At 50.0% G+C, this 27,659-nt stretch overlaps 1 protein-coding gene across 4 annotated transcripts in view; it reads left to right on the plus strand.

The window, feature by feature from the left end:
• Positions 1-323: 323 nt before the first annotated feature.
• Positions 324-27,659, plus strand: part of SFXN1 (sideroflexin 1) — a 36,039-nt gene continuing 8,703 nt past the window's right edge. The window contains exons 1-8 of one of the 4 annotated variants that reach the window (XM_040972465.1): positions 324-424; positions 8,505-8,677; positions 10,169-10,339; positions 12,182-12,280; positions 13,918-13,993; positions 15,154-15,239; positions 16,319-16,446; positions 21,084-21,133. In XM_040972465.1, coding sequence (XP_040828399.1) covers positions 8,514-8,677; positions 10,169-10,339; positions 12,182-12,280; positions 13,918-13,993; positions 15,154-15,239; positions 16,319-16,446; positions 21,084-21,133 — 774 coding nt within the window. In that variant the 5' untranslated portion in view covers positions 324-424; positions 8,505-8,513. Of the gene's footprint in view, positions 425-7,080; positions 7,163-8,504; positions 8,678-10,168; positions 10,340-12,181; positions 12,281-13,917; positions 13,994-15,153; positions 15,240-16,318; positions 16,447-21,083; positions 21,134-27,659 lie in introns of those variants that run through there. The other 3 variants (XM_040972448.1, XM_040972440.1, XM_040972457.1) reach the window with 3 other exon arrangements.

Below are 27,659 nucleotides of genomic sequence, written 5' to 3' on the forward strand. Positions count from 1 at the left end.
GGTCTATGGTTGTGATGGCAACAGGTCCTGGATTCATTTCTCACTACTGAACCTTCCCTTCCAGCCAACCCTGTGCCTCCTAGAGACCACTTCTAGCTCCCACCTTGGTCCCCACTGCCCTGTGATGAGCAATTTGGGAGTTAGAGCTAGGGAGCAGGGCCAGAGCAAGGGCGCGCGTTTCAGGGATCCTGCCGGGCTCTAGCGAGGCTGGGAGGATGGCTGAGACGCTGAGGGCGGGTCCACAACCGCCCACGGAACTGGTTCCAGGGTGCACGCGCAAGCGCGCGCTCAGGGGCGCGCTCCAGGAAGGCGGCGGCGCGCAGGGCCGCCGGGGCGGGTGGAACGCTTCCGGTGGCGGTGGCGGAGGAGGAGGCAGCGCGACTTGGGACCTGCAAGCAGCGCGGGCGGCGGCCCGGGAGAAGCGGTGAGTCGTGGGTTGCTGGCCCGGCCCTGGCGGATGGAACAGGTTCAGGGAGTCCAATGGAGGCGCGCAGGCTCCGGCAGCGCCGCGCGCATTTGCAGGCCAGCTGCAGGAGGGAACCCTTGGGCTCCCCGGTCACAAGCCCCCTCCTCCGGAGCTGAGGAAGATGCCTAAGGTTGGGGAGAGGGGTATCCCTGTCCCCCTTACAGATTCCTGCCCCGTGCCACCGCCACCTGGCAGCGCCCCCACCACCTGGGGCTCCCCCGCTATTGGCATCCCGAGGTCCCTGGCGACCCCCGAGCCCGCTGGCGGAGCGAGGCTCCCCCACAGTGGGAAGGGATCGATTTTCCACGCGCCGTGCACCCTGCCGGGCTGCCCCAACACCCTGACTGCACACACACACAAGATGGCTGCCTCGAGCAAGGCCACCGAGCCCCCGCACGCCGGCTCCCTCCCGGTGGCCAGATGAAAGCTGGCCCTGGACTCTCACTCTGGGGCCTGTGAGAGGAGACCCCGGCCCCTGCCCTGGGACTCTGAATCCTGCCAGGCTGGGATGGGCATGTACAGTTCCCTGGAGCAGCAGTGCGAGCACGACACGTGGACCTTGAATTTCCTGCATTATTTCTTCATCTTTTCCGTGTGCCACAGAGCCCTGTCTTACCATTCGTGCAGGGTGACTTAGATCCATTTGCTCTTACACTCTTTCAACCCCTGCTGGAGGCCGTGTCTCCTCTGAACAATGCAGGGATGAGAAGTGGGGCTCAGAGAGATGGAGTGTCCTGCCCAAGGTCACACAGCTAGAGTAGGGCCCCCTGAGCCCTACTCTGGGGCTTACCTCCTCACACGCATTCCCATGGCAGTGTTGTCTAAAACCAGCCATCCCCTGCACATGCTCTTTATCCATCCCTTCTTTGCTTTTTTTCTTTGCTTTGCTTTTTCTTTTCTTTCTTTCTTTCTTTTTAAGATTTATTTTTATTGGAAAGGCAGATATACAGAGAGGAGGGAGAGACAGAGAGGATGACTCATTCCCCAATGGCCACAAAGGCCAGAGCTGAGCCCTCTCTGAAGCCAGGAGCCCAGAGTTCTTCTGGGTCTCCCATGCGGCTGCAGGGTCCCAAGGCTTTGGGCCGTCCTTGACTGCTTTCCCAGACCACAAGCAGGGAGCTGGATGGGAAGTGAGAGCAGTCTAAACGCAGGCAGGCTCCCAAACGGGATCCCGGCACTTGAAGGGAAAGGATTAGCCAGTTGAGCACTTGTGTCAGGCCCTGTTGACTCAGTTTGGTCTCCCCACATACTGGGGTTCTCTGTCTTGCTTGGCCTGTCTGTCCCCTATACCTTGCAATGGCTTCCACCCAGGAGGCCCTCAGTGAGTGAGTGTTGAGAGCTTGGGCCTCAGAGCTTGGACGGATAACCATCCGTGGACAGGTGCCCTCTGGACCCCAAACCGTTCTCTGTACGTTCCTCACGTTGCTTAATCTTGCTTCAGCCTCACCATCTCGATTCCGGCATGGATGCCTCTGGACCCCCTTCTCCATGCAGCCCCAGTTTACTGTGCTGCTGCCATGTTCTGGGTATCGTAGTCAGAACAGGGTGGGCGAGGGAATGCACGGGGGACTTCCAGGCTGGTGCTGAAGTCAGGCTTAACCTAGAAGATGGGAGTGACCTGTTTGGGAAGGAAGAATGGAGCCTTTGGCAAGAAACTCCGGAATTCCAGTAGCTCGTGTCTTCCCGTGGCCCTGCAGGTGTCTGACAAAAGCAGCCGCTGCTTGCAGAGCAGGTGTCAGTCCTCAGCCAGCTGTAATCTACAAGTGTTCCGAGTGTACATTCCCGGTTTGATTGCATGGCGTCTCTGAGGCCATGTGGGTATTCAGGAGAAAGACTTGGGTAGTTGAAGCAGACAGAAGACCTCTCTCATTCCCCCTCACAACTCTGCCTTTCGAATAAATAGATCTGTTTTTTTAAAAGTAGGGCCAGAATTGTGGTGTAGTTGGCAAAGCCTCTGTGTGCATCCCATACTGGCACCAGTGCCTGTCCTGTCTGCCTCCCTTCCCATCCAGCTGCCTGCTAGTGTGCACATGAAGAGCAGCAGAGGACGACGGCTCAGATGCTTGGGTCCCTGCCAAGCACCTAGGTGACCTGGAAGAAGCTCCCAGCCATGGCCACCGTCTGGGGAGTGAGCCAGCAGGTGGAGGATTTCTCTGTGTCTCTCCTTCTTTCTCTTTAAATAAGTCTTTAAAGTCTCGTTAAAGTCTTTCTGACTTTCAAATAAGTAAAGATATTATTTTTTTTAAAGGTGGGGTGGGGGAGGGGAGGGAATAGCAGGTGTTTGGCTAAGATACAGAGTCTTTGAGTTGGATATGCAGTCGCAGCCCCCGCCTGGTGCCCTGCCTGTGCACACCCCGGGACACAGCAGTGACAGCTCAGATAATTGGGTTCCTGTCACTTGAAACTTGCTGGCTTGCTGGTTTGTGACTCCAGCCCCAGCTTGTGGTGGGGCGCAGTTATGGGTAATAGGTAGGGGTCATTTGGCATATGTAAAACAACATGAAGTTAGATTTCATATAAAAGCTATAATAAACTGCCCAAAGTTCAAGGTTATTAAGTTTTTGTTTCACTCACTGCTGTTAATGTGTAAAATGTGCTCATAGACTTTGCTATACGCGCTGTCTACTTGATCTGAAGGGCAAAAAACATTGGACAGCATGTGTCCAAAATAATTGCAATTGGGTTATATTGTATCATTTTTATAGGCTTGTACTATTGTAGCAAGTGAAAATCCGTGTAACTTTAAAAAGTGGATGAAAACTTTACCCTAAGTCACTGCTCAGGAAACCCAGAGTCAGTCCTGAGGTCTGAATGTGAACAGTGGTCACACTGTCACCTGTTAAACAGGACAGGGAGGTGGTGCTGCAAGGAAGAGTGTGGTGGTGGTGGGGAGGAAGGCCGGAGGTGGCAGTTGGCCAGGTCTTCCTCAGACTGCGCAGGCCCCGTGTCTCCTGCCGCACCATCCCTTCGACACAAAAGCATTTGCCAGTCTGTCTCCAAGAGGAAATGCCCTTTGAAGGAATCCAGGTCTGTGCACCACGTTCGGTTTTCTGCTCCCTTTTTCTCCCGCGGCCGTGTCCTTGGACAGAGAGCGCTGGGTGTGGATGCCCAGCCCAGAGCTCACTTGCTTTGCAGGCTGCTCGCAGGTCAGTGCGATTGCCCTCGGTGGTCCTGTCACCGCTAGCCACCAGCTGGTGCGCAGGGTGGCATGCACAGCACTCAGGGAACTGGATCGGAGGGTGCGAGTGAGGACGGAGTCATCTCACAGTGCAGGTTGAGCCTCGGTCCAGGACCGGGCCCCTGGTGTCCCTAGGGTCGTCATGGTAACCCTAACAGGCTGCTTCACAGCCTGGCCAAAACGTAACACTTTGAAAACAAGTTAATTTGCACCCACTCGCAACAGACTTCTGGCTTCACCACTTAGTTTAATCTTCAGCTGGGATTGAAGGCCTTTGTTAGTGAGTTCCTAGTACAGCACATTGACTGCTGACTCGCTGTCTCTAGAGATCTGGAAAATTCTTTTTTGTTGTTGTTTGTCTTGGAGAAAGAGTCTTTGACACTTGTGCTCCTCTCCCTTGGCCAAGGTTCCCTCCACCAGGGACGGCAGCCAGAGGGGACAGGATGACCTGTTGGTTCATGATGAACCCCATTGAGAGCAGAAGAGCCAAACCCATGCTGCCTGGCGCGCGAAGGCAGGTCGACCAGACACAAGAGCTGATGCAAGAGGGTCGGCAATCTTGCGAGACAAAGTAGACAGCAACTTCCGTTTCAAAAGTGCTTGTCTCAGAGCCCACTTGAGTGTCACACTTGTACCCCCATCGCCAGCTGCTACAGATAGTCCAGCCGTGACACTCATGGACCCTACTGATGTTGATTAAAGTGTGAGCGGCAGGGAGGACTCCCCCCTCCCCCAAGCCCCCCCCGAGGACCCCCACATAGCTGCCAATGCAGTAAGGCCCTGGTTCAAATCCTGGCACAGAGTTGCCCCATGGCATTGTCACAGCAGGAATCTGCAGCCCCTCCCTCCTGAATCCAAGGCACAAAGAGAGACCAGGTCTCATCAGTTTTAATGTACAGTTAGGAGATAAGTTAAAAAAAAATAAGCTTATTACATTGTGGCATATCAGGCTAAACCTCCCTTGCAACATGGGCATCCCATGTGTGGGCCAGTTTTAGTTCCAGCTGTTCTACTTCTGATCCAGCTCCCTGCTAATATGTTTGGGAAGGCAACACAGAATGGCCCAAGTGCTTAGGTCTCCCTGCAGCCACGTGGGAGACCCGAAAGAAGCTCCTGGCTCCCTCCTGACTAGCATCAGGCGGGAGCTCTCTGTCACTGTATCTTTGCCTCTCAAGTGAAGCAAAGACGCAGGAGCCCCTGGTTATAAAAGTTGGCCAAAGTGAGACTGTGGCACTCTTGTGTGAAAGTTCACAGGTGGAAAAGGCTTGTCTAATTGAAACATAGGATCCTAGTTCATGAAACCTGTCTGCTTTGAGATCAGCTGTTTGGGGAGAATGCTAACATCCTTTCAATTTGGGGAGTAGAGGAGACACAGTTATGGAGTCAAGCGGGTACTTGTCATGCTGCTACAGGGAGTGCAAATGAGACATTGCTGCACGTTGAACAAGACAAAGCGAGGCAGCTTTGGAGTGTTGTGGCTCTGGAAGCCTGAGTCCAGAATGGGCAGCTGTTCCCACGGAGGCTTTGGGGGAGAGAGGTCCCATGTTCGTTAGCTCTGTGTCTTTCCACAGCCCCAGCAGGAGGCAGCCTGCTGACTGGCACAGAATTCTCCTGTAGCTCACAGCTTTGCTTCTTCCGGAATCCTGGAACAGGCAGCCCTGTTGGATCGGGCCCTGGGGAGGGTGATGGTGACAGATTGGGATGGAAGGGGGCAGGAGGGAACTCACATCAACAGACAAGAAGGGTGAGAGACACTGGGCCCCCCCCCCAAAGCCTCTCAGAGGCTCCTCCACCTGCCAGGAGTGCCATCCTGAGGCCTGAGCCTTTCCCTCAAGGGCCTTGAGGGCCACCTGCACCCACAAGGGCACGTGCCCCGTCCCTGCCTTTTGGGAACCGGAAGCTCTGGTCTCAGCACCTGTACATCTTCCTGTGCTCACTGCCTGTCTCTCCTGCCTTTTTTCTCTCTCTCTTTCTCTCTCTGCCTGTTTCTTTTTGAATATATAAATGATCTTATTTATTTACTTGAAGGAAAGAGCAAGAGAGAAATAGCATGTACGTCCATCTGCTGGCTCACTCCCCAAGTAACTGCAACAGTTAAGTCTAGGCTGGACTGAAGCCAGGAGTCAGGGGCTCTATCCTGATGACCCACCTGCGTGGGACCATCTTCTGCTGCCTTCCCAGGAGCGTCAGGGAGCTAGATCTTGAGCCGTAGAACTCAAACTGACACCGTGTTATGTGTCAGCATTGCAAGCAGCGGCTTATTTTACTATGCTACAACGCAGGCCTCCCCTCTCCCTTCATTGTCTTGGAGAGACCCTTGTTGCATCAGCCCCTCCGAGGACAATCTGAGGCAGTCTCCCCTTTTCAAGATCCTCAGTCGCCTGCCAGGTCACATGTCCTCAGATTCTGAGGGTGGGCATCTCAGCGGGCCTGTTTTCTGCCTCCCCCGTGTAAAGCCATCCATGGACCTCTCTGTCAGAGCCCCCCTTCCTTCCTGCTGGGCTGGCCCAGCCTGGCTGTGGGTGACACCTGGGGATGTTACCTTTGCTCCTGCGTTACGTGTGTGTCATAGGGGACCCCTTGCTGTGAGAATGGGGGATACCCTGACGCTGGTGCTGCATGTGTAGGCAGAAGTGTCTAGTCCAGTTCCTTGTGTATAATAGAAACCACCCCAAGCCATTAGAGCTGCTTGCCCCATCCCTCTCCTGTCCCTACGTCTGCCAGAGAAGGCTTGCTAGTGTTCTGACTCACTAGCAGTGTGGCACTGCTTGGTGCAGTGGGCAACAGGAGGAAGGCGGGACCTCAAAGACGCCAACCCTGCACACACCAGTTGGCAGCGTGGTCTTGGCATGCTCACTAGCTGGAGAGAGTGCCCTGGAGCGCAGTCTCTCTGGATTCTCTAGTTCCGGGTGGCTCCAGGACATCAGCCACACAGCCCCCACCCCCTCCCTGGCCTTCTGCATCCTTATCTCTCTGGTGAACCCAGGGGATGGGTCAGGTGTCAGATGCTATCTTTGCCCTACCTAGCCTTTCTTTTCCTAAAGCAACCATTTGATAAAATGATCCCGGCAACGGCTGGCTGTGATGGAGCCACTCTGTCCCTGAGAAACTAGAAATCTATAAAGCTACGCTCTAACTTTTGCTTCAACTGTTTGTGTTAAGCCTAAAGGAGACATGGCAATAGTAAAAACTCGAAAGGAAAGAAAGGTGACATGGTACTTGGTTTTCTGGTATCAGGTGTCCCCTGGGGAACGTCACAGGCCGTGTGGGCCTAGGGAAGGCAGAGGCAAGGCAGGGAGTAGCTTGCAGCCTCCTGTGTGTGCAGCCGTGACCGAGCCCAGGATCATGGGCACAGGGGTGAATGGCCAGGGCACCTGTGGAGTCCTGTGCACCTGATGCTGAAACCGCCCCTTGCAGGTGGCAACGGCCCAAACACCCAGGCTGTCTTCTGCTTTTCCAGGTGAATTAGCAAGGAGCTGGATCAGAAGTGGACCTGCCGGACTCACATGGGATCAGAGGTTGGACAGCCAAGACTCACACAAACACTGTTAGAGAAAGCGGGTCCCAAGTGATGGTGACCCCACTGTGTCTCAACACCCAGGCACATCTTGGATGCTTCAGACATCGGGCAGCTGAGGGAGTTGAGAATTCAGCTGCTTCCCCACAGATGTGCGAGAGCCCCCCATCCCCGGCCTACCCCTCTACACAACTGCTCTTTCCTCTGTATCAGTTAGTTACCCCTGATCCACTGAGGTTTGAAAACGCCCAGCAGAAAATTGTGACTGCACTTTTAAGGAATTTTGAGAGCAAGGAAGGGATCCCATGAGCTCAACCTTTGCTGTAGTCAATCGTTACACTTGTTCTGTTTGATTGGCTGCTGTTGTTCATGCCTGGGCCTGGTTTATAAACCAAGCTGGAGCACAGGTGTTTATAGAGGGGGAGAGACCCCCGGGTTGAGAGCCTTGTGCAATGTTGCGCTTTCAGGCGTCAGCTGGGAGGCTTGGAGTGCCTCACTGGTGGATAACTGGGGACTTCTCGTTTAAATTATATGATAACATGTTCGGAAAATGTTTCCAAAAGAATGTAACAAAATATTAACCATGATTATTTCAAAGTGGTTAGATTATGGGTATTTTTTTTTCATTTCCTCTCAAATTTATATTTTTCATTATGAAGCATATATTATAATAATACAGTATGGTTATAAAATAAGCATGAATTGCTTTGAGAAAGAAGTCAATTGCCATTGTGGAAAAATGCTGGTTCTTGGACAGACAGTAGAAAGTTTGTGTGGGAAATTGCATACTGCATTGCTACGCCTTTTCATAGGCTGTCAGGCCAGTTTTTTTCCTTACTGCATACCCAGCGCTGAGGAGGAAGAATAGAATTTTACATTTTGGGCTGGCAGTACGTGTGCTCAACAAGGCTGAATGAACCTGAATCGTGTCATGTCCGGGCACTACTGCTTTTTTCTTGGTGTCACTAGTCAGTCCTCTTGGGACAGAGGGTTCATCTGGTAGACCGGAGCTCAGGCTAGCTTACAGCACAAGGGATTCAGACTTAGACCCCGTGGCTGGCCATGCTGTTTGAAAACTGTCCACGTTTCTATTTTTCTCCACTGTGTTAGGGTTCTGACAAATAAGGAATGTGGGAAAACATGCATCTGAAAGAAAAATACATCTGGGAAAGGGTTGAAGTTGGATATAGCTCAAGTGAGACTTGAGACCAAGTTAGCTTTGGGTTGGGAGCGCCTCTCTGCTGTTGTCATGACGTTGATTTTTCAGTAGGAGGAGTGAGTGAGTCTGTGCGTGTCGGGGCAGTCCAGGGGTGTGAAACTCACGTGGCCTTGTCTTTGTGCAGTACAGGACGATGTCTGGAACACTCCCACCCAACATTAACATCCGCGAGCCTCGATGGGACCAAAGCACTTTCGTCGGCCGTGCCAATCATTTCTTCACCGTTACGGATCCCAGGAACATTCTGTTAACCAACGAACAACTAGAGAATGCAAAAAAAGTAGTCCATGATTACAGGTACTGCGTGTGTAATGGAAGCCGTTCGGTTAGTCTGTTTCTTCTAAACCTTCACTTAGTGGTTGCCCAATTCTTTTTTATCTTTTTATTTTTTTTGGCAATAGTGCCCCAATTTTTTTTTTTTTAGCCAAAAACTAAAAGGTGGGAAGACCAATATCCCCCATTGCTGACCCTTAAAGGCCAATATTCAAAGGCGGTTCTTCCTCCTGCCTCTGAGTGCCAATCTGGGACAGCCTCTTTTCCCAGCACCCGCCTCCTCTTCTCTGATGCAACCACCCCATGCTTTTTCTTATCCCTGGAAGAGACGGCATCGTGCAAAAAGCAAGTTGCCTGTAGCTGGAGATGGGAGATTGGAAAACAATTGCATGCACACACTGTCCTTATCATTTTTCTGTGCTGCAGGTGTGAGTAACCTAGAGGTGGTTTGGAGTACGTAGGCGGTTATGTGTGGGTTCTGATACTGCAGGATTCCGCGCCAGGGCCTTGCACAGCCATGGCTTGTGGTCACCAAGGGGCACCCTGGAGGCAAACCCCTCTGGGTGCAGAGGGATGGCTGTGTTCAGTGCAGCCCTGGGCAACGTGCCCCGCCGTCAGAGTGCTGCGGTCATTGTGGACCACGCGCGAAGGTCTCTGATGTTAAGTATCCAGAGCGTTGCGTAGCTTCTATGCAAATACTATGCCAGTTCATCTACAGAATTCGAGCACCTTGGACTTGAAAACCCCAAAGGGTGGCTGTAATCGAATTGGCAGAGAACGTTTCTGAATGAGATCACATTCTAGATGAACGTGAATTTGAGGGGAGACATTATTCAGCTGCGCATGCGTCTGGGTGAAAAGGGTGGTTATGCAGCACCACGTGTAGCGTGCTGTCCTTAAACAAACACGCAGTTGCTGCGTGGATGCTAGAAGAAAGGCCGAAGATATTCACGGGACTGCCGTGTGGCTGTGGGGAGGGGGAGGCGAAGGGTTCGGTCACACTGATGCGTTTCTGAATTGTCCAATTCCTGGCAGCGAACATGCCTTTTGAGTTTTGGCGTTTTGTGCGGGGGAAGCGGTTATAGAAGAAAAAAAAAATAATGCATATGTACCTGAATCTTTACTTTTCACCTATCTGGATGTCCAAGCCAGAGGTTTAAAACTAATTCATTATCTTTGATGGCCATAGCCTTTGTCTACAAGAATAGAAATATTTCACGATTTGTACAGGACATCTCTGGGGATGGCATTCCACACAAAGGCTTCAAAATTGGAGACTTCCTTATTGCACCAAAGATTTAGATTTCTTTGCTTCTCCCAAATCACAGACAATGTGAGAAGTGTTGCGGTGCAGTGTTGGAGGTGCCCGTTCTGCCCCGCCGTCTCTAAGCGGCCCCCGACTGGCTGCGGCAGTTAGGCGGGTCCCAGCAACCCGGCCCAGTTGTTTCCGGGAAGCGGCACTGGTGAGAACCGGGAGATGGACGGTCGCCATGTGATGTGTTGTTGTTTTCCCAGACAAGGAATTATTCCTCTAGGTCTCACGGAAAATGAGCTGTGGAGGGCCAAGTACATTTACGACTCGGCGTTTCACCCCGACACGGGTGAGAAGATGATCCTGATAGGGCGCATGTCAGCTCAGGTCCCCATGAACATGACCATCACCGGCTGCATGATGACGTTTTACAGGTGAGCCGGGCATCCGGTCCGGAAAGGCAGTCCTCTGCGTAGCTTCCGGCCTGCCTTCCACTGTGAGTAGTTAACTCAAACACACACTTGTATGGGATGATGTGTTCACGCGTTTGATTCCACAACATGGACATGTATCAGAGCATCACACTGCACCCCAGAAACATGTGAAAGCGAGGAAAATTGGGGGGCAAAATTGGTGGTGGGGTTATTTTATTTGGGGGAGGACTTGGGAAAGGAGAAGCACAAAGAGTTTGTTTTCTGCTACAAACAGTTTTCCCCAAGGGCAGGTGTTCCTTTGCACGTCGCAAGACAAATGTATTGTCCTGGCTTTCATGACATTTGAGTCCCAGGTCGTCAGCGTAGGATGTGTTTTACTGAAGCCCAGTGTATGCAGGTGCAATTGGACCAGTGGATGGTCTTTCTCGTTCGCATGTGAGACATACTGAAACTGGCTTTCAGAAGATTTTTTTTTAAAGATTTATGTATTTGTAAGAGTTGAGAGAGAGAGGAGAGGTGGAGATCTTCATCTGCTGGCTCACTCCCCAAATGACTACAATGGTCAGAACTGGGCCAGGCAGTGCCAGGATCCGGGAGCTTCTTCCAGGATTCCTGTGTGGGTAGTAGAATCCAAAGTACTTAGGTCGCCTTCTGCTGCTTTTCCCAGGCCGTTAGCAGGGAGCTGTATCCTAAGTGGAGCAGGTGGGACACGCACTGGCACCTGTATAAAATGCCAGTGTTGTTGGTGGCAGTTTAACCTGCTGAGGCACAACACTGAACCCATAGAACAAATTTTCTAAAAAATACTCGCATATCCAGCTTGTCCGAACTAGTGACCGTGGAAGCACTCAGCAATGATGTCCTGAAGCATTGAAAGATCCCCTGAGACTACAATTAACTGAGGGGCACTCACTCCCTGAATGATGCCACCAAGAACGGAGTGGGGGAAGAGTTAGAAATGTCTAAAAAAGATACTGAATATTTTTTTTTATTTTCTCTGTAATAAATGAGGTATAGATAGACTACTTTTTTTTTAAGTTAAAATTCAGATGTTGCTGCTTCAAAAAGAAAATGTCATTTTACTCTCAGTTCCATTTTGTGAATCAGGACTGGTAACTTTATATTTTCCCTCTGCCAAATAATATTCTCTGTGCTGTTCCAAAGGAACATACTGGAGAGATTTCAGTAGACAAAGAAAGAAAAACAAAAAAAGCAGAGGCTGTGAGCAAATCGTCTTAAATCCCTTTGTACAGATCAAGGGTGGGGAAGCTGTTCCTCCTGGGGCCAGTTGAATACTAACGGCGTGATCATTTGCAGCCCATACAAAATAATGCGCTGAAAAAAGCCCTCTATAGAGTGGTTGAATTTTGAATGTCACCCAGAATTGCACAGCCTGTGGACAGACTTTGCCCCACACCGGATCTAGGTACAGGTGTGTGCATCAGTTACTGTAGGTGTGACCTCAGCACAGCCTTGGACCTCAGACAGCCATCAGCACAGGGGACCTCAGGTGCAGCGAGAAGGGGCCGGGACTGCCGGTGTCCACCAGTGGCTTCTTTCTTCCCAAACAGAAAAGCTCTGCACCCGGTTCTCCATAAGTCTGGCTCCGTGCTGCTAGGCAGCCTCTGACCACGGTGCCATCCTTAGGGACAAGATGAGCAGAGAGGGTCGGGGTCTGCCCAGCCTCACAGACCCCAAGCTGTAGCTGTTGTGCCCCTGGAATGCCCCCTTCGTCAGCATAACTCTTGTCTCATAACTGTCCTCCTCGGTTGTTCTGTTTGGCAAGGGGGGCTGGGTCCTGGTGACACGTGGTGGGGACAGTGACAGAATGCTGTGTTGCAGGACCACGCCGGCTGTGCTGTTCTGGCAGTGGATCAACCAATCCTTCAACGCTGTGGTCAATTACACCAACCGGAGTGGAGACGCGCCCCTCACTGTGAAGTAAGGCTGAGGTCTCACCCCATGTTTGATATACGTGTTCTTGCCTGTTTTCAAACCAAGCTCTCTCTACATTGTCCCAGACAGCGCACAGTACACGTAATAAAGTCTGTCTCCTCCAATCATGATAACTTGGCTTCCAGCCTGTGTGCTCAGACCTCACTCTCACGTGTGGGTGATGGTCCCGGAGGACAGTTCCATTCTGACATCCTTGAGGTCACTGCCCCCGCACGAATCAGAGCAGACCGCACAGGGTCTGGCCTCTGCTAAGTGACTGACTGCCCTCACCCCCATTGGTCTGGAATCCATCAGTGGCCACCAATATCAAAACAGATGTCGGCCATGAGGTCTCAGCTGAAATCAAGGGACAAAGATTCATCTGTTTTTGTTAGGAGTCAGATATACAGAGAGAAGGAGAGACAGAGAGGAAGATCTTCCATCCGATGAGTCACTCCCCAAGTGGCCGCAACAGCCAGAGCTGAGCCAATATGAAGCCAGGAGCTTGGAGCCTCTTCCAGGTCTCCCACGTGGGTGCAGGGTCCCAAGGTTTTGGGCCATCCTTGGCTGCTTTCCCAGGCCACAAGCAAGGAGCTGGATGGGAAGCAGGGTGGCCAGGACACAAACTGGTGGTCATATGGGATCCTGTGCATGCAAGGTGAGGACTTTAGCCACAGGGCTATTGTGCCAGGCCGTCCCATAAATTTTTGTTAGACAGGCTAGAGATTAACCACAAATGCTAACATAAGTTGTGTAATACTGGAAAGGAAAAAATAGTTCTTGTCTTTTTTTTTTTTTTCAATCACTTCCAATTGTTCTTGACTGCCCCTATTCTTCTACTGTCATTGTACAGAACAGAGATGATTAAAAGCCTCAAACCAGCCACGTTTGTCACTTTTGCAGTTTTAAGAGACTTGCTCGTACTTAATTGCATGTTGAAAATGAGCCATTGCAGTCTCATTGTAAGAACAACACCAGTGCATTTTCCCTTTGCGTATGTTTATTTAATATCGAGGGAGGATTTTTATGTAAGCAGATACCTCCAGATGTCTAGCCGTGTATGCATTTCCTTGCTTTCCAACCTCCTTCTTCCTCAGCAGTCCCTGCCCCTTAAGTGCATAACTAGATGTGCACCTGTTTAACAATGTAGTCCAGGATGAAGACCTTTCTGGTCTTCACTTTCTTTTCTAGATTCTTCCCCTCGTAGAGTAACAATGCATTTGCTTTGTAGATTCTCCTTTCTTAAGTATGCCATTTTATTGTTCTCATTTTTTAACATTTGTGTTTCTTTGAGAGAGTGTGCACGCCCCAAGGCCTACACTGGTTGGGGCCTGCCTGAGGCAGAACCAGTGTGTAGGAACTCAATCGAGGTCTCCCACGTGGGCGGCGGGGCTCCAACTGTGGGAGCCACGGCTGATTGCTAGGATCTCTGTTAGCAGAAAGCTGGAGCCCGGAGCTGAGGCGTGTGTGCAGCTCAGGTGCTCTGGTAGGGGCACCACGTCTTCATCAGCATCCTGAGGTCAAACATCATGCCCCCTGCCCGATTCTCCGTTCCTTGTCCTATTTCTCCTTGAGTCCCAGTAACATACCCACAGTTCCTGGCGTTCTCTCACCATTCATGCAGCATCTTTTTCTCTTCCCAGGGAACTGGGGACAGCTTACGTGTCTGCGACGACGGGGGCTGTGGCCACAGCTCTGGGACTGAATGCACTGGCCAAGGTACTCGGATTTCTATTTCAGTAGTGGAGCTTCTTCATTTGTTTCCACCAGTCTGGCCCTAGGCTCCTGTATTCCTTCTTCAGTTTTTCAAATTTTTATTTGAAAGTCACAGATTAATAGATTCAGTTGTTTTTTTTTGTTCAAGGGACAGATGTTATTTGAGAGAAAAGCAGAGACAGAGAGATCTTTCACCCTCTGGTTCACTCCTCAAATGGCCACAAATGACCAGAGCTAGGGTGCTCCAAAGCTTGTTCCAGGTCTCCTGTGTGGGCACAGGGGCCCAAGAACAGGCAGCTGGATGCGAAATGAACACCCAGGACGCAAACTGGTACCCATATAGAATATTAGTACGGCAGGCAGAAGTTTAACCTACTATGCCATGATGCCAGCCCAAAAGGTAAGAATTTACAGAGAGAGAGGGAAAGACAGAGAACTCTCCTGTGCGTTGTGTCACTCCTCAAATGGTTGCAGCAGCAGTCATGGCTGGGCCAGGCTGAAGCCAGGAGCCAGAAGCCACCTCTGGCTCTCCCACGTGGATGGCAAGGGCCCAGCCATTTGTATCATCTGCTGCCTTTCCCAAGCCACCAGCAGTGAGCTGGCTCAGTTAGGGAAGCAGCCAGGGCTTGGAATGGCACCCACATGGGATCCTGGCATCATAGGCTGTGGCTTTGCCTGCTGCACCACAGTGCCAGCCCTCTCACTGATGTCTTAGAATCATTATCTTCTGCTGCATATCTAAGTTCTAGCTCCAAATGAGTTTGGGAAGGGTTATCACTAATACCAGTGGTCAAGGCCAAGGTTATTGCTTGGCTCGGTATGTAAAATGCTCACATTTCAGCCCTTAGAGACCATGTGGCTCAGAAGAGGGAGGGGAGCCGGCAGTGTCAGGATTCACTGCAAGCTAGACCAGGACCTGCACTTGCCGCTACACTAAACCGCCAGGATGACCCAGACGTGTGTGCCTGGTCCTCGCCTGCTCATGCTGCCAGTTGGCAGAGGAACACTAAAGAAGCCTATAGGTTTGGAAAAACATCATCCGGGCTTACGTTTCTGTACAAATAGGACTCTGTGTTTTGAAGAGCTTTTGAGAAGAACTCAATACTTGCTTTCAGTAGTGCAGGGAAAGCAGGATAACGCTCTTGGACCTGTCTCGTCCGCAGCACGTGTCCCCTCTGATAGGACGCTTCGTGCCCTTTGCTGCTGTGGCCGCAGCCAACTGCATCAACATTCCGTTAATGAGGCAAAGGTAAGATGGGGTGCGAGGCTCTCGTGTGGTCTTACTTCGTTTTGATTGACCTGGGAAAAAAAATCTGTCTTAATTCGTCCAGATCTGGGACTTGCTTTGAAATCATCTAAGGGTGGGGAGGAGGAGGAGAGGAGGGCTATTGATGAAACAAGCTTAGCAAGGGCTGCTCACTGCACAGGAGCGTTACTTTGAGAAGCTAGCAGAGGCTGACGGAGCTTCCGTTTTGCTCATCCCCAAATGCTTGCGACAGCAGGCCACAGTCAGGAACTGAGTACCCAATCCAGGGCTTCTGCAGCTGTTTGGCCCATCAGTGCTGCCTCACAGGGCATGCGTTAGCAGGAAGCTGGATTCCAGAATAGTGCCAACACGCAGGCTGTAGGAGGTGGGCATCCCAGCCAGGCTTACCACTGTACCTTACCTGAGCTGCAGGTGAGGGCATGGGTGTCTAGAATAGCCTCGCTCCTGTTTAAAGATAAAGTTTAGAAGACGTAGCTCCAGCTTGTATTCCATTGTGCGTGGGGAAGACACAGAAGGTCCACGAAAAAGGATTGGTTCAAACAGGTTCCTCCCCTGAACCCTGAAATTTTTGTTTTATTTTATTTTGTTTTGTCTTTTGAACAGGCAAAAAAAAAAATTATAGGGGAAGAAACAAAAGGAAACAGCATTCTGGGGTGGATAGGAAAGTAGAGAGCCTCAGGAGTTAAAATGACAGTAGGGCCATGTGCTTGGGTCTCCTTCCGTAGCCGCACAATGAGCTGAATGAGTAATGCAAAGGACTTTTGTCTCGAGTTTGAACATGCACATAGACTTGTGTCTTCTATTGGAGTAAATCCATACTTCACATCAGACTGTTATCAGAAAAATTATCCCCTATTGTAGAAGCTTCTAAGTGTTAACTGTGCTTTTGTGGCTGTCACAGGGTGGGCGGCGGGGTCGTATTGTTAAACTTGTTCATGGTGTTTAAAGATAGAACCATCGGTGCCAAGTGACGCTTGAGTGGGTATCCAGATGGAGCAGGGCTTTGGTCTTTCCCCTCGTGGCCGTGGGCACACTTCCATGATGGTGTTTCTGCTCTGCAGGGAACTCAAAGTTGGCATTCCTGTCACCGATGAGAATGGCAACCGCTTGGGAGAGTCGGCGAATGCTGCACAGCAGGCCATCGCCCAAGTTGTCATATCCCGGATTCTCATGGCGGCCCCTGGCATGGGTGAGTAGGGCTTGCTTCTCCATCTACAGAGTGTGAAGAAGCTCACGTGCTTTCAGTCAACAAAAGAGATCGCCCCTTGTTTAGGAGCCAGAGTTCTGGCACAGTAGGTTAGCCTGTTTATGATGCCAGCATCCCATGTCTGGGCACTCGATCAAGTCTTGGATGTTCCACTTCCAATGCAGTTCCCTATTTATGTGCCTGGAAAGGCAGCAGAAGATGGTTCAAGTGCCTGGGCTGCTTATGTGGGACACCTGGATGAATTTCTAGGCTCCTGGCTCCATCCTAGCCATTACAGCCATTTGTGGAATGAACCAGTGGCTGGAAGATCTGTATCTTTCATTTAACTAATCTACCTGTTTGTGAATCATTCTACTTTTCAGACAATTCAATAAGTCAATCTTTTTTGCAAGGCAGCTTTACAGAGAGAAGGAGAGATAGGGAGAGACATCCTCCCTCTACTGGTTCATTCCCCAAATGGCCACGAAGGCCAGACGTGAGCTGATCTGAAACCAGGAGCCTAGAACCACTTCCGGGTCTCCCACATGGTTGCAGGGACCCAAGGACCTATGCTTTCCCAGGCCACAAATAGCGATCTGTATCAGAAGTAGGGCAGCCAGGACTAGAAAACGGGTGCCCATATGGGATGCTTGCATTGCTAGGTAGAGGATTAACTGGCCCCATCAATAAAGACATCTTTAAAAACACAAACCAGCTCTTTTAGTGGAAATTACTTTCCACCAGAGAAAGCAGAAAATAAATAAAAATACTTGTTCCAGGTTGAATATGCCTTACCTTGGAATCTTTCTCATCAGAAGTTTTTTTTTTGGATTAGGGAAATTTGGGGGATATTTGCATGGGATTATACATAATAAGTTATCCCAAGTCTAAATAAGGAATTTCTTTTATGTTGCATATATACATCATACACACAGCCTAAAAGTGACTTGAGACCATCCTTTTAATGCTTTTCTGCCGGAAACAAATTTGTATATCCCAACTGAAGTGCATTGAGTAGGTCTTGGGAGTTCAGAATAAACTGTGTTGTGCCTCTGCCGTTTAGCTGCGAACTGTCCGGGAACGTCAGGTGTGGAATTTTCTGCGTGGTCTGTCATGTCAGTGCTTGGACTGTTTCTCATTTTGGAGCATTTAGGATTTTTGGCTTAGGGATAGTCAACCACTGAACCAGTCGTAAGGGAGGAAGGGGACAAATGTGTTGGGACGTGTTGGTATGGAAGTGGAAAGAACAGTCAGAGAGGAGGTCTGGGCGGTTGGAGGTGAGGGAGTAAAGCAGTGAAGCGCCCGGGACAGGTTTCCTGGGCACAGGGAGCAGCAGCTTCCAGCAGGCAGAGGTTTGCCTGTTGTGGTTGGAGGCATCTCCAGGAGGCAGGTCCGCCGGAGAGGAGGGAGGGACATGGAGGGCCACGGAAGGACTTGGGCATCTCAAGAAGGCCATTCGGGAGCTGCAGCCTGCCTCTGACCTTGCACCTCCGGGCTAGGGAGCCGTGCAGATGGTACGCACGGCAATGGTGTTATCCCACTTAGATTTTCACTGTGTAGCACTGGATGTTGTGCCAAGAACAGACGGAGGAGGGAATGAAAATGTTGGCGAGACCATGTAGAGGCTATCTCTCTTTCTGCAGGTGAGAAGCAGTGGCAGGTTGGACCTGGACGGCATGCTAGGGGTGATGAGAATTTGAAGGGTAGGACTTTGCTGTCTTTGTAAATCTTGCAAGGTCCATGCAGAGAACTAATTTATATCCAAGATTTATTTCTGTCCATCGAAAACCGCTTGGAATACAGAGTGAGTGTGGAAGGCTGGAGCAGCTGTGAACAAAACATGTGCCAACTAATTACTCAGTTTTCACCCCTAGAGTTGGTGTGACCAAAAGCGGAAAATCTCCATTCTCTGTGGCTCCCCTGGGAGTCCCTGGGCCACTGGTGAGCTGCTAAGAAGCACTTTGGGACCAAGGCGTGGCAGAGATCCTGCCTTGCTGGGAACCAGGGCCTGGGCATCACTGGGCATCGCCGTGATCGTCACAGAAAGCCACAGATGCCACAGATCCCACCGTTTGCCATGAACAGGACGTGGCTGTCCACATGGAGCCCCCCAAGGACGCACGCTGAATCAGCTGCCGTCGGGTATCCCCAGGAGTATTCCTAGTTACTGTCTTTAAATCCCTTTTGCCACCACAGTGCCCCTTGGCCAGCAAACAGGTGTAACCGACAAAAGTAGAAGTGCAGGAAGGAAGACTTTGAGGAACATTCTAGAGTCAGGTTCTGTATGCGCAGGTTGAGGCAGTGGAGGCTTGAAAATATGTGTAAAAACCACATCTCATTTGTACTAAATGAGTACAGCCTGCGTGTGAGTGTGTGATGAATCCCCAACCAATACTGTGTAAGAAGGGTACTACTTCAGAAACCCCACAGGAAGTGGATTAAAAGATATATTTATTTTGCTTCAAAAGACTTTCTTTGAAATCAATGACATATGAATCAAAATGTTCATGAAGGGAGCCCCACTGTGCCCCTGAAGCGCTGGCATCCCGTATGGGTGCAGGTTGGTGTCTGGCTACTGCACTTCCTGTCCAGTTCCTGGTCATGTGCCTGGGAAAGTAGCAGAAGACAGCATCAGGCTTTGGGCCCTGCCTCTGTGTGGCAGACTCGGGGAAACGCGCCTGACTTCTGGCTTCAGACTGACCCAACTCCGGTTATTGCAGCTGTTTAGGGAATGAATCTCTCTCTCTCTGCACTTCTTTCAAGTAAAGTAAAATGAAAAGTTCTTGGAAATACATATTATTAAAAAAAAAAAAAAAACCTGCCTAGACACCAGAGTATTTGTACCAAAATAAACTTATTTTAATTTCATTTCCATGAACACGTTTGAAGCCCCTCAGATTGACATAGTAGTTACAGTGTATTACATATTATGAGTCACCAAGAGATCAGTTGGAAAACTCCAGCCCGTAGGCTGTATGAAGCCTGCAGGATTATATGGTCTGGGCCCCCCGACGGAACTGCAGATGAACTCAACACTCAGAAAATCCAGAGCAGGCTACTTCCTAGTTGCTGATTTCTGTCTCCCTGGACCCTGGCAGAAGAAAAATTTCCAATTCCATTTACAGCATGCAGTAGTTTGAGTAAACATCACTCCGTTGATAGAAGCAACTGGGGCATCTGTGGATTGGGCTGTATCTGTAGCGGAACCCCTGTCTTCACAGCCTGGCCAAAGCTCACTGTGGTAGGATCACAATGGCTGGACTCAACAAAGGAACACAGCCTCAGCCTTGTGGGATGCCAGGGCTTCGAGTAGGGATGTCTGGCAAACCACAGTCCTGCATGTAGGCAGACTCCAGACTCCCCTGAGTTCAGGACCAGCAAAGGCAGCAGTGATCCAGCAGGTGGTGAGGGTCCTGCCCCTGCAGAAGGCCAAGGGACACAGTGCCAGCTTCCGGCTGCGTGAACTCTCGGTTTGGGTCTTCTTTGTTATGTAACACCTTCCCTCCTCCTGACGCTCAGCCAGCCCACTCGTCTATTCCCAGTCAGTTGTCTGTTTTAAGGACTCTTTAGGCCCCAGAGAACAAACACTCTTTGTTTCCCAGGGAAATCTGGAAGGGTAATTGACATGGATATGACAGTTCAGTCTGACAAAGTGTGTGAGCGGATCAACCAGTGCTGCCTGCCACATCCCTGACATTTTGCAGACATAGTTGGCGTGTGATCATCATAGCCAGGTCTAAAGCAGTTTGCCTCCCTTTTGTAGAGAAGGGAAGCAAAGAAGGGCAGCTCAGGGAAGTCAGGGAACTTTTGTAAGATCTGGTGGGTAGCAAATGGACTTGCTCCCGCTAAAGCACTTTCTCCCTTGTCCCAGACAGGATTCTACATGCTGTTAGCCATGTGTGAATTTCTGTATGTTTAACTAAAACAGAAGAGCAAAGTTCCTACTGTTTGTACAGTAGCCTACTTAAAGTTAAAAGATAAGTTCCAGGTCCAGTACAGTGGCATTTCAGGCTAATTTTCCACCTGTGGTATTGGCATGCCTAGTGGGTGTTAGTTCAAGTCCTGGTGGCTGCTCCACTTCCAGTCCACCTCCCTGCCAACCAGCTTGGGGAAGCAGCGGAGGCTGGCCCAAATCCTTGGACTCCTGTACTCATGTGGGAGGCCTAGGCGAAACTGCTGGTTCTTGGCTCCTGGCTTCTAGCTCTGGACTAGCCCAGCTCTGGCCATTGTAGCCATTTGAGGCATGAAGCAGTGGGTGGACTCTCTCTCTCTCTCTCTCTCTCTCTCTCTGTTTACTTCCCTGTCTGTAACTAACTGCCTTTCTAGTAAAAATAAGAGAAATCCTTCCCCCAAAATGTGAAGTTCTCTTTAAGGTTGTAAACCTTTCTGACTGGCAGGAGGCATTAGAGTGGGTTTTTCGTTGTTGTTGTTTGTTTTTAGATATAGAAAATGATTGCAGTTTTTAACTCAATAAAATGGAATTTAATCATTTCAAGGATTACTACACGTAGCTTTTACTCTGCCAGTCTAAGAGTGCCATTAAGTTTATTGTCACGTGTTGGGGATGGCGAGGATGGGGGCATTTGAGCTGGAAGTAAGAGACTAAATGAAGAATTGAACGGTTCTGTCTTTGCTTTCAGCCATCCCTCCGTTCATCATGAACACTTTGGAAAAGAAGGCCTTCTTGAAGGTAAGCCCGGTTACCCTCTGTCCCCTTCACAGCCCTCTCCGTCCTCTTTCAGACTTCAAGCTATGCAAAATATTGCCGGCGTCGACATGGACTTTGACTTTGCAAGTCGGTTTTTCTCAAGCGGTGACGGCAGTAAAAAGGTGTTTGGGGAACATTTTCTTTCTCATCTCAGATATTTTGAAAGGCTTGTCGGTGAAGACCACTGGGTGCAGACTGATTTTTTTTATCTCACCAGTACACTTAGGCATCTGCGGGGTGCTTAGCCAGGCGAAAAGGAAGGCACGGTGTGAACCTAGCGTTGATATGTTTATTAGTCCCTAACTGTACAGTCGGAAATTAGAAAAATGGTTTGGAGTGGTAGGTTCCTGGAAGATTGATTTTTATAGCCCTGATACATTTCTCTTCAGTGATCATATCTAATGATTCATTAGTCTAATGATTCATTAGGGGAGTCTTGGCTCCCTTCAAAACCTAAAAATATCACAAGATGAAATTTTATAGCTAAGACATCTCAGTGTATTACAGCAGGTCCCACTGCTGTCGTCCACCGCGGTCCAGAATTACTGAGTGAAAAATTCCAGACCAATCCATCAGTTACGAAGTGCACACTATTCTTTGCAGCATGATGAACTCTTGTTGTGATATACAATATGATAATCTGGTTGGACTGTATGATATTTCTGTTTTATGATTAGTTACTCTTCATCTCTTGCCAAATTTATAAATGAAATGTTATAAATGGGGAGAAAAAAAAAAACACGTGGCATAGATAGGATTCACCAGTGTAGCTTCAGGCATTCCTTCGGCAGGAGTCTCAGAACATATCCACTGTGCACTATGCGCTGTGCATGTGGTAGGTTCTTTGACCACACACATCACACTTGCTTAGTCTTCATTTGCTTATTCCCACAACCAACAGGGGACCATGGGATAGGGCAACTGGCTGGGCTCAGTGCTGCTTAGAAATTGCCATGGTTGATCTACCAGAAGAGATGGCTTGGGCTCCTCCATGAACGGGCAGAACTTGGCATTGGGAAGAGGGCATTTCCCTTGGGGTGAGTCCCAGGACCACTAACCCCAGGGACGTTATTGTTGACCGAGGTCGCTGTGTCCGTAGGCATGCCTACGTCTGGCGGCTGGGATGTGCTCTGCCCCATGGAAGGTTCACAGCTGAGGTTTGGTTGCCCAGGTGGAGGCACCGGAGTTGGGACCTGTCATGGCTTCCTGGGAGGACGAGGCCAGAGCTGGGGAAGGGAGAGGAGCCCGGTTCCTTGGCCCCTGCCCACTCCCCTTCAGCTTATCCCTGCTCAGCCCCAAGCAGAAGCTGAGCTGGTACAGTGGCATTGCTCTTGGATGTCCCAGCCTATAGAACCATGAGGCAAATAAGCTTCTGTTCTTCATGAAGCGCTCCATCTCAGCTTTCCTGTGCTGGCCACAGGAAATGGACTAAGGCCCTCTCAGGGGAACACAGAGGGTCAGTGTTAAGTGAACCCTTTGTGATTGCTTTCTGTGCATTGATGCTCTTGGGTAAACAAGCTTAGGAACCATGCTATGAAGAAATAGCAACACTGGGGGCCTCTTTAAGAGGCCTCATCAGGATGCTGTGTGTCATTGCACCCACCCCATGGCAGGGAAGGTGGCCCCTGTCTCAGTAGCTGCTCTTAGATTTATTCTTAGAAATTTTGGAGACATGCAAGAGGGGCTGCATCTTTGAAGCTGCCACGTGTAGCAATCCTATGGGCTGATATGTAGTATGTGACTCCGTATCCTGGTGGTTCTGCTCCTGAAAACAAACCCACAGGCCCTGTGCTTCCCCAGAAGATGCACCCTTAGAAGCCCACCAAGCCCCGTCAGTCTCCACTGTAGGCTTCTGACAGCTACCTTAAACAGAAGTACCATCAGCTACATATACCCAAGTAGGAGAAATTTTTTTTTTTGGTACTACCTTTCCTGGCAGTTTTGCCTTCTGGTGCTTTTCGTGGCTTGTGGACCACTGCAGTCCAGACGTGTTAAACGGGATGTTGCAAGCATAAACAATCCATCAGTTTGAAATTGTGCAGCATTCTGCATAGTGGGATGGAAACCTCACATCCTCCACGTCTGTCCAGCAGATCCACCTCTACTGTCAGTCACATAGCAGGCATCTTGGTTATGAGTGGGGCTGTGTTTCTGGGACCCTGGCTTAACAGTGCTGATCCCAGCGGGCAGAGTAGGGATGCTGGCACGCCCACTGTGGTCTGTTGTCATGATGGCTCTGTTTTTGAGTATGTTCTCATTAACATCTGCCTATGCCCGATTCACAAATTCACCTAGATCATGAGAATGTGTGTTTAGGGAAAAGCACAGCGTATGTGGGATCCAACACTGTCTACAGTCTTAGGGGTTCATGGACATCTTGGGGCGTGTCCTCTGGGTGTCAGCAGAAGCTGTTGTGGCAGCCAAAATGTGATTGCGGCCTCACTGGCCATGCGGCAGACGTCAGCAAGTCCCTACTCGTGTGAAGGTGTTCTACGGACCTCTGTTTCCAGTGCTGAGTTTAGGCAGTGTTAACTGTGCAGCTACTAAGGGATGACTGAATGGGGGAGCTGCAGCTATCTCTTACAGCTACCACTTGATGTCGTCAGCTGGAATTCATCCATTTTTGACATCCCCAAGGTTTCCAGTTCATCCGAAACGTCAAAATGGTCTTAAATGAAATAAGTCAAGTTTTGAGAGACACCCACAGGATGAACTCAGAATGGAGGCTAGTAGCATTACCCTCCCTGACAGGGTGGTCCATCCCTGAACCGCTGTCCTGGGTTGCTCTCTGTCAGCTCATGGTCCTGCAAAGGCATTAGGATTGTAAAATTCCAGGAAGATATGTGCTGACCCAAGCACGTTTTGACTTGCACGCCTCATTGGTGACTCTTAAGGTATCCTGGTGTCTCACTTTGGAAATGACCAAGAACTGAAAAACACATTTGCTAAAGCAAAGCCCCCTCCTATTTAATACAAGTGAAAGCGGCCTTTGAAAGCAAGTACTGATTGCCTTGCCCCAGGATATGAGGCTTGTAAATTCTCATCTTATCAGTTTGGCAGATAAGCCAGAGCATCCAAGAGGGAGGAGTTGTGAATACAGGTCATTGAACCAAGAAAGATGGGAGGTCATCATGGGCATTTGCACACGCCCAGGAAAGCAGTCCAGAGGTCGCCCTTAGGGACTACATCCTGACTGCTGTTCAAGCTTCCCCTTTTCCTTTCCCCAGACTCTCAGATGCCACCTGATACCCAGTTCTGCCAGGCGTCTTAGCAGCTCGCTCTATAGTCTCAGACTCCCCTTCTCATTCCGCAGCTGCAGAGCCTGCGTGTGCCTCCGCTGTGAAGATGAGCGTATCTAGGCTTATATGTTGGCAGTGAACAAAGCCCTCTGCCAGTGTGAAACCAGCTGAACAGCCATGGCATTTTTAAACAGCGATAGGAGGGGAGCATGTCCTGTGACTCATCCTTCCCCTGCCCCACGCCTCATCTCTACCCAAGTACATGCTAGAAAAGGCGTCGGCTGTGGGCAGGTGACTCATGGAAGTTTTTGCAGCTAAAGCTGAAAATTCACTGCTTAAAATTGGGTGCTTTCCTGCACAGCTTTTTTTTTTGCTGTGGCATCTTTAAACTTAGGTCTTTCTGGCGTAGTGTACCATCGGGTCCTTATTCCTGAAGTGGTAGCTGTCACGTAATCCTTTTAGCGAGAGCGCATGACCATGTCTTCCTTAGCTTTTCAGGCTTGTCTGCAACTGCCTGTGAACGTGGCGTCTGTTTGTTCATTTGTAGATTTTACTTAGCAGCCTTTTGCCCAGTTCCTCTCATATGCCAGGCAGCGGACTAGGCACTGGAGCGACACAGGGAACGGATAGCATGGTGGGGAAGAGCAGCATAGGACAGATGGTCACGGGACTTGGGGCACAGAAGAGGTGTGTTACCCAACTGCTGTAGGTCGGCGGGGTGGAGGGGAGACTCGGCCCAGGGCACATGGTCCGTACAAGCTCAGTGAGGACGGAGGGCATGTCTGGGGAATTTGTGGATGCTGAGGTGCGCTGGGTTGCAAGCAGTGTTTGGGGAGTGTGCCATATACAAAAATGACCTCTTGTTGACTCGTAGATCCAAAGTGGCAAAGTCTACAAGTATAAAGCTACTAGAATAAAATGTGACGGAACAGTAGAGTTAGACACAGTTTATTTCTGTCTCTATCTTTTAAAAAAAAAAATATATATATATATTTTGCTGAAGAGGCAGATATTATAGAGAGAAGGAAAGCTTTTCCATCTGCTAATTCATACCCCAAATAGCTGCAATGGCCAAAGCTGAGTTAATCAGGAGCCAGGAGCCTCCTCTAGCTCTCCCACACGGGTACAGGGCCCGGGGACTTAGGCCATTCTCCGCTGCTTTCCCAGACCTTAAGCAGGGAGCTGGATGGCAAGTGGAGCGGCCGGGGCATGAACCTGCGGCCACAGGGGATGCCGGTGCTGCAGGCAGAGGATTAGCTGACTCCAGATTAAAAAGACACAACTCCAAAAGCACAGTAAGGGAAAACTTGACATACTGAACTTTGTCAAGAATTTGGAATTCTGTTCTTCAAAAGCTGTAAAGAGAATGAAATGCGAGAAACAGCCTGGGAGACCATCGCTGGACAGCGTGGAACGCACAGAGGACTTCTGTTCACTCAACCCAAGCAAACACCCAGGAGCTGTGTCCTCGATGCCAGAGCACCGAGGGGCAAGGCCCACCTGTGCTTCCTGAGCCCAGCTTCCTGCCGGGGTAGACCCTGGGGGGCAGGGGGCAGGGATGCCCGAGGGGTTCCTGCTACCGGTGTGGGAGACCTGCACTAAAGGCCCGGCTTGTGGCCTCACTGCAGCCCTGGCTGTTGTAGACGTTTGAGGAGTGAACCGATACACGGGATAGAATCAATCTCTCTCTGTTTGTTTCTATCTCCTTCTCAAATGCATTTTTGTAGGAAAAAAAAAAAAAACCCAACCTTTTAATTTAAAAAGTGGGACAAAATAATCAAGCAGACACTTCACCCAATGTACAAGGCATTTGATATGTCATTGGAGAAATTCAAATTTAAAACTGCATGAACAGCTACTGAACAGCTGTTAGAATGGCTGCAGGAAGGACTGACCTTAGCGGGCGAGGATACGGGGGAGCCGGAACCCTCTACGCTGCTGGCGGGCATGGCAGATGGTACTTCCACCTTGGGAAATCTCCTGGAAGTTACTTAGAGAGTTAAGCCTAGGCAACCATGTGACCAGCCATTTCACTCCTAGGTATTTACTTGGGAGGTGTGAAAGCCTGTGTCCATAACCCCAAACTAGAAACATGAGTGAGCATCAAAGTGATTACCCCAAAGAGGAGATGCTGTGTGTGAAGTCCTGGGGGTGGAAGCTAATACTAGATAACGTAGGTCAGAGGGCACAGAGAGTTGGGGTGTAGGGTTCAGGAATGAGGCAGGAGTGGCAGAGGGTCATAGGGAAACGTGGGAGATGGTGGATATGGCCGTCAGGTTGTGCTGCTGATGGCTTCCCAGTGTAGCCGAATGTGGCCACTTAAGACTGCACGCATCAAATAGGTACAGTTGGTAGTGAATGAGCAAAGATACTGAAGTGAGCAGAATCCTTGAGGAAAATAACTATGAAGTCTTACTCACCTTTTGAGCTTTGTGTGGTGATAACTGTATTGAGTTCATTTGAACTTTTTACTTAAAATATCTTGCTTTTTTTTTTTTAAGATTGATTTGACAGAGATAGGGAGGAAGAGGGAGAGAAATCTTCCATGGACCTACGTGGACCTAGACCACTCCCCTGAGTGGACACAGTAGCTGGGGCTGAGTCCCCAAAAGCCAGGACCTAGGAACTCTACTGGAGTCTCCCAAGTACCTGAGCATTATGCAGTGCCTTCTTGGGCACATTATCAGGAAGCTGGATTGGAACTGGAATAAATGGGACTCAAACGGCACTCCACTGTGGTAGTAGCTTGAATCTACTATTGTGTCACAATGTCCATCGCTACAACACCCTTTATTTGTGTGGTTTTGTTAGGCAAGGCAGTCTAGCTGGTGGGAGATGCAGCACCCCCATGCACTGGCGTGATTCCCAGAGTGAGTTTTGCTAAAGGTGGGTTTAAGTTAGGCAAGGAGGCAGGAAAAGAGAGATACCCGATTGACACCCAAGGTCTGTTTGGGATTCCCTAGGATTCTGGCCATTTAGGAGCCTTTCCGTTGAAACTCTGAAGGACCCTCAGTTCAACCTTCTGTCTAGCCTGCTCATCTCGGAGGTGCTGGGTGGAGGACAGGGTAGCCAGTTTGTGGCAGAGCAGAGTTCATGTGTAATGAGGAGGCCGCTCCCGTGGGTTCAAGTCCATCTGTGTGCGCGATGTCATTCAGCATTCAGCTCGCCTTCCCGTCACCAAGGCCGTGACCCGGCCAGCACCGCTGTCACATATCCAGAAAGTACTAGAGCAAGTACTTACTATGTCCTTAGGGAAACCCTTCATCAAA

The sequence above is a fragment of the Ochotona curzoniae genome, unplaced genomic scaffold, assembly GCF_017591425.1.
Source record: "Ochotona curzoniae isolate NIBS_2020 unplaced genomic scaffold, NIBS_Ocur_1.0 contig_1, whole genome shotgun sequence".
NCBI classification, from domain to species: domain Eukaryota; kingdom Metazoa; phylum Chordata; class Mammalia; order Lagomorpha; family Ochotonidae; genus Ochotona; species Ochotona curzoniae.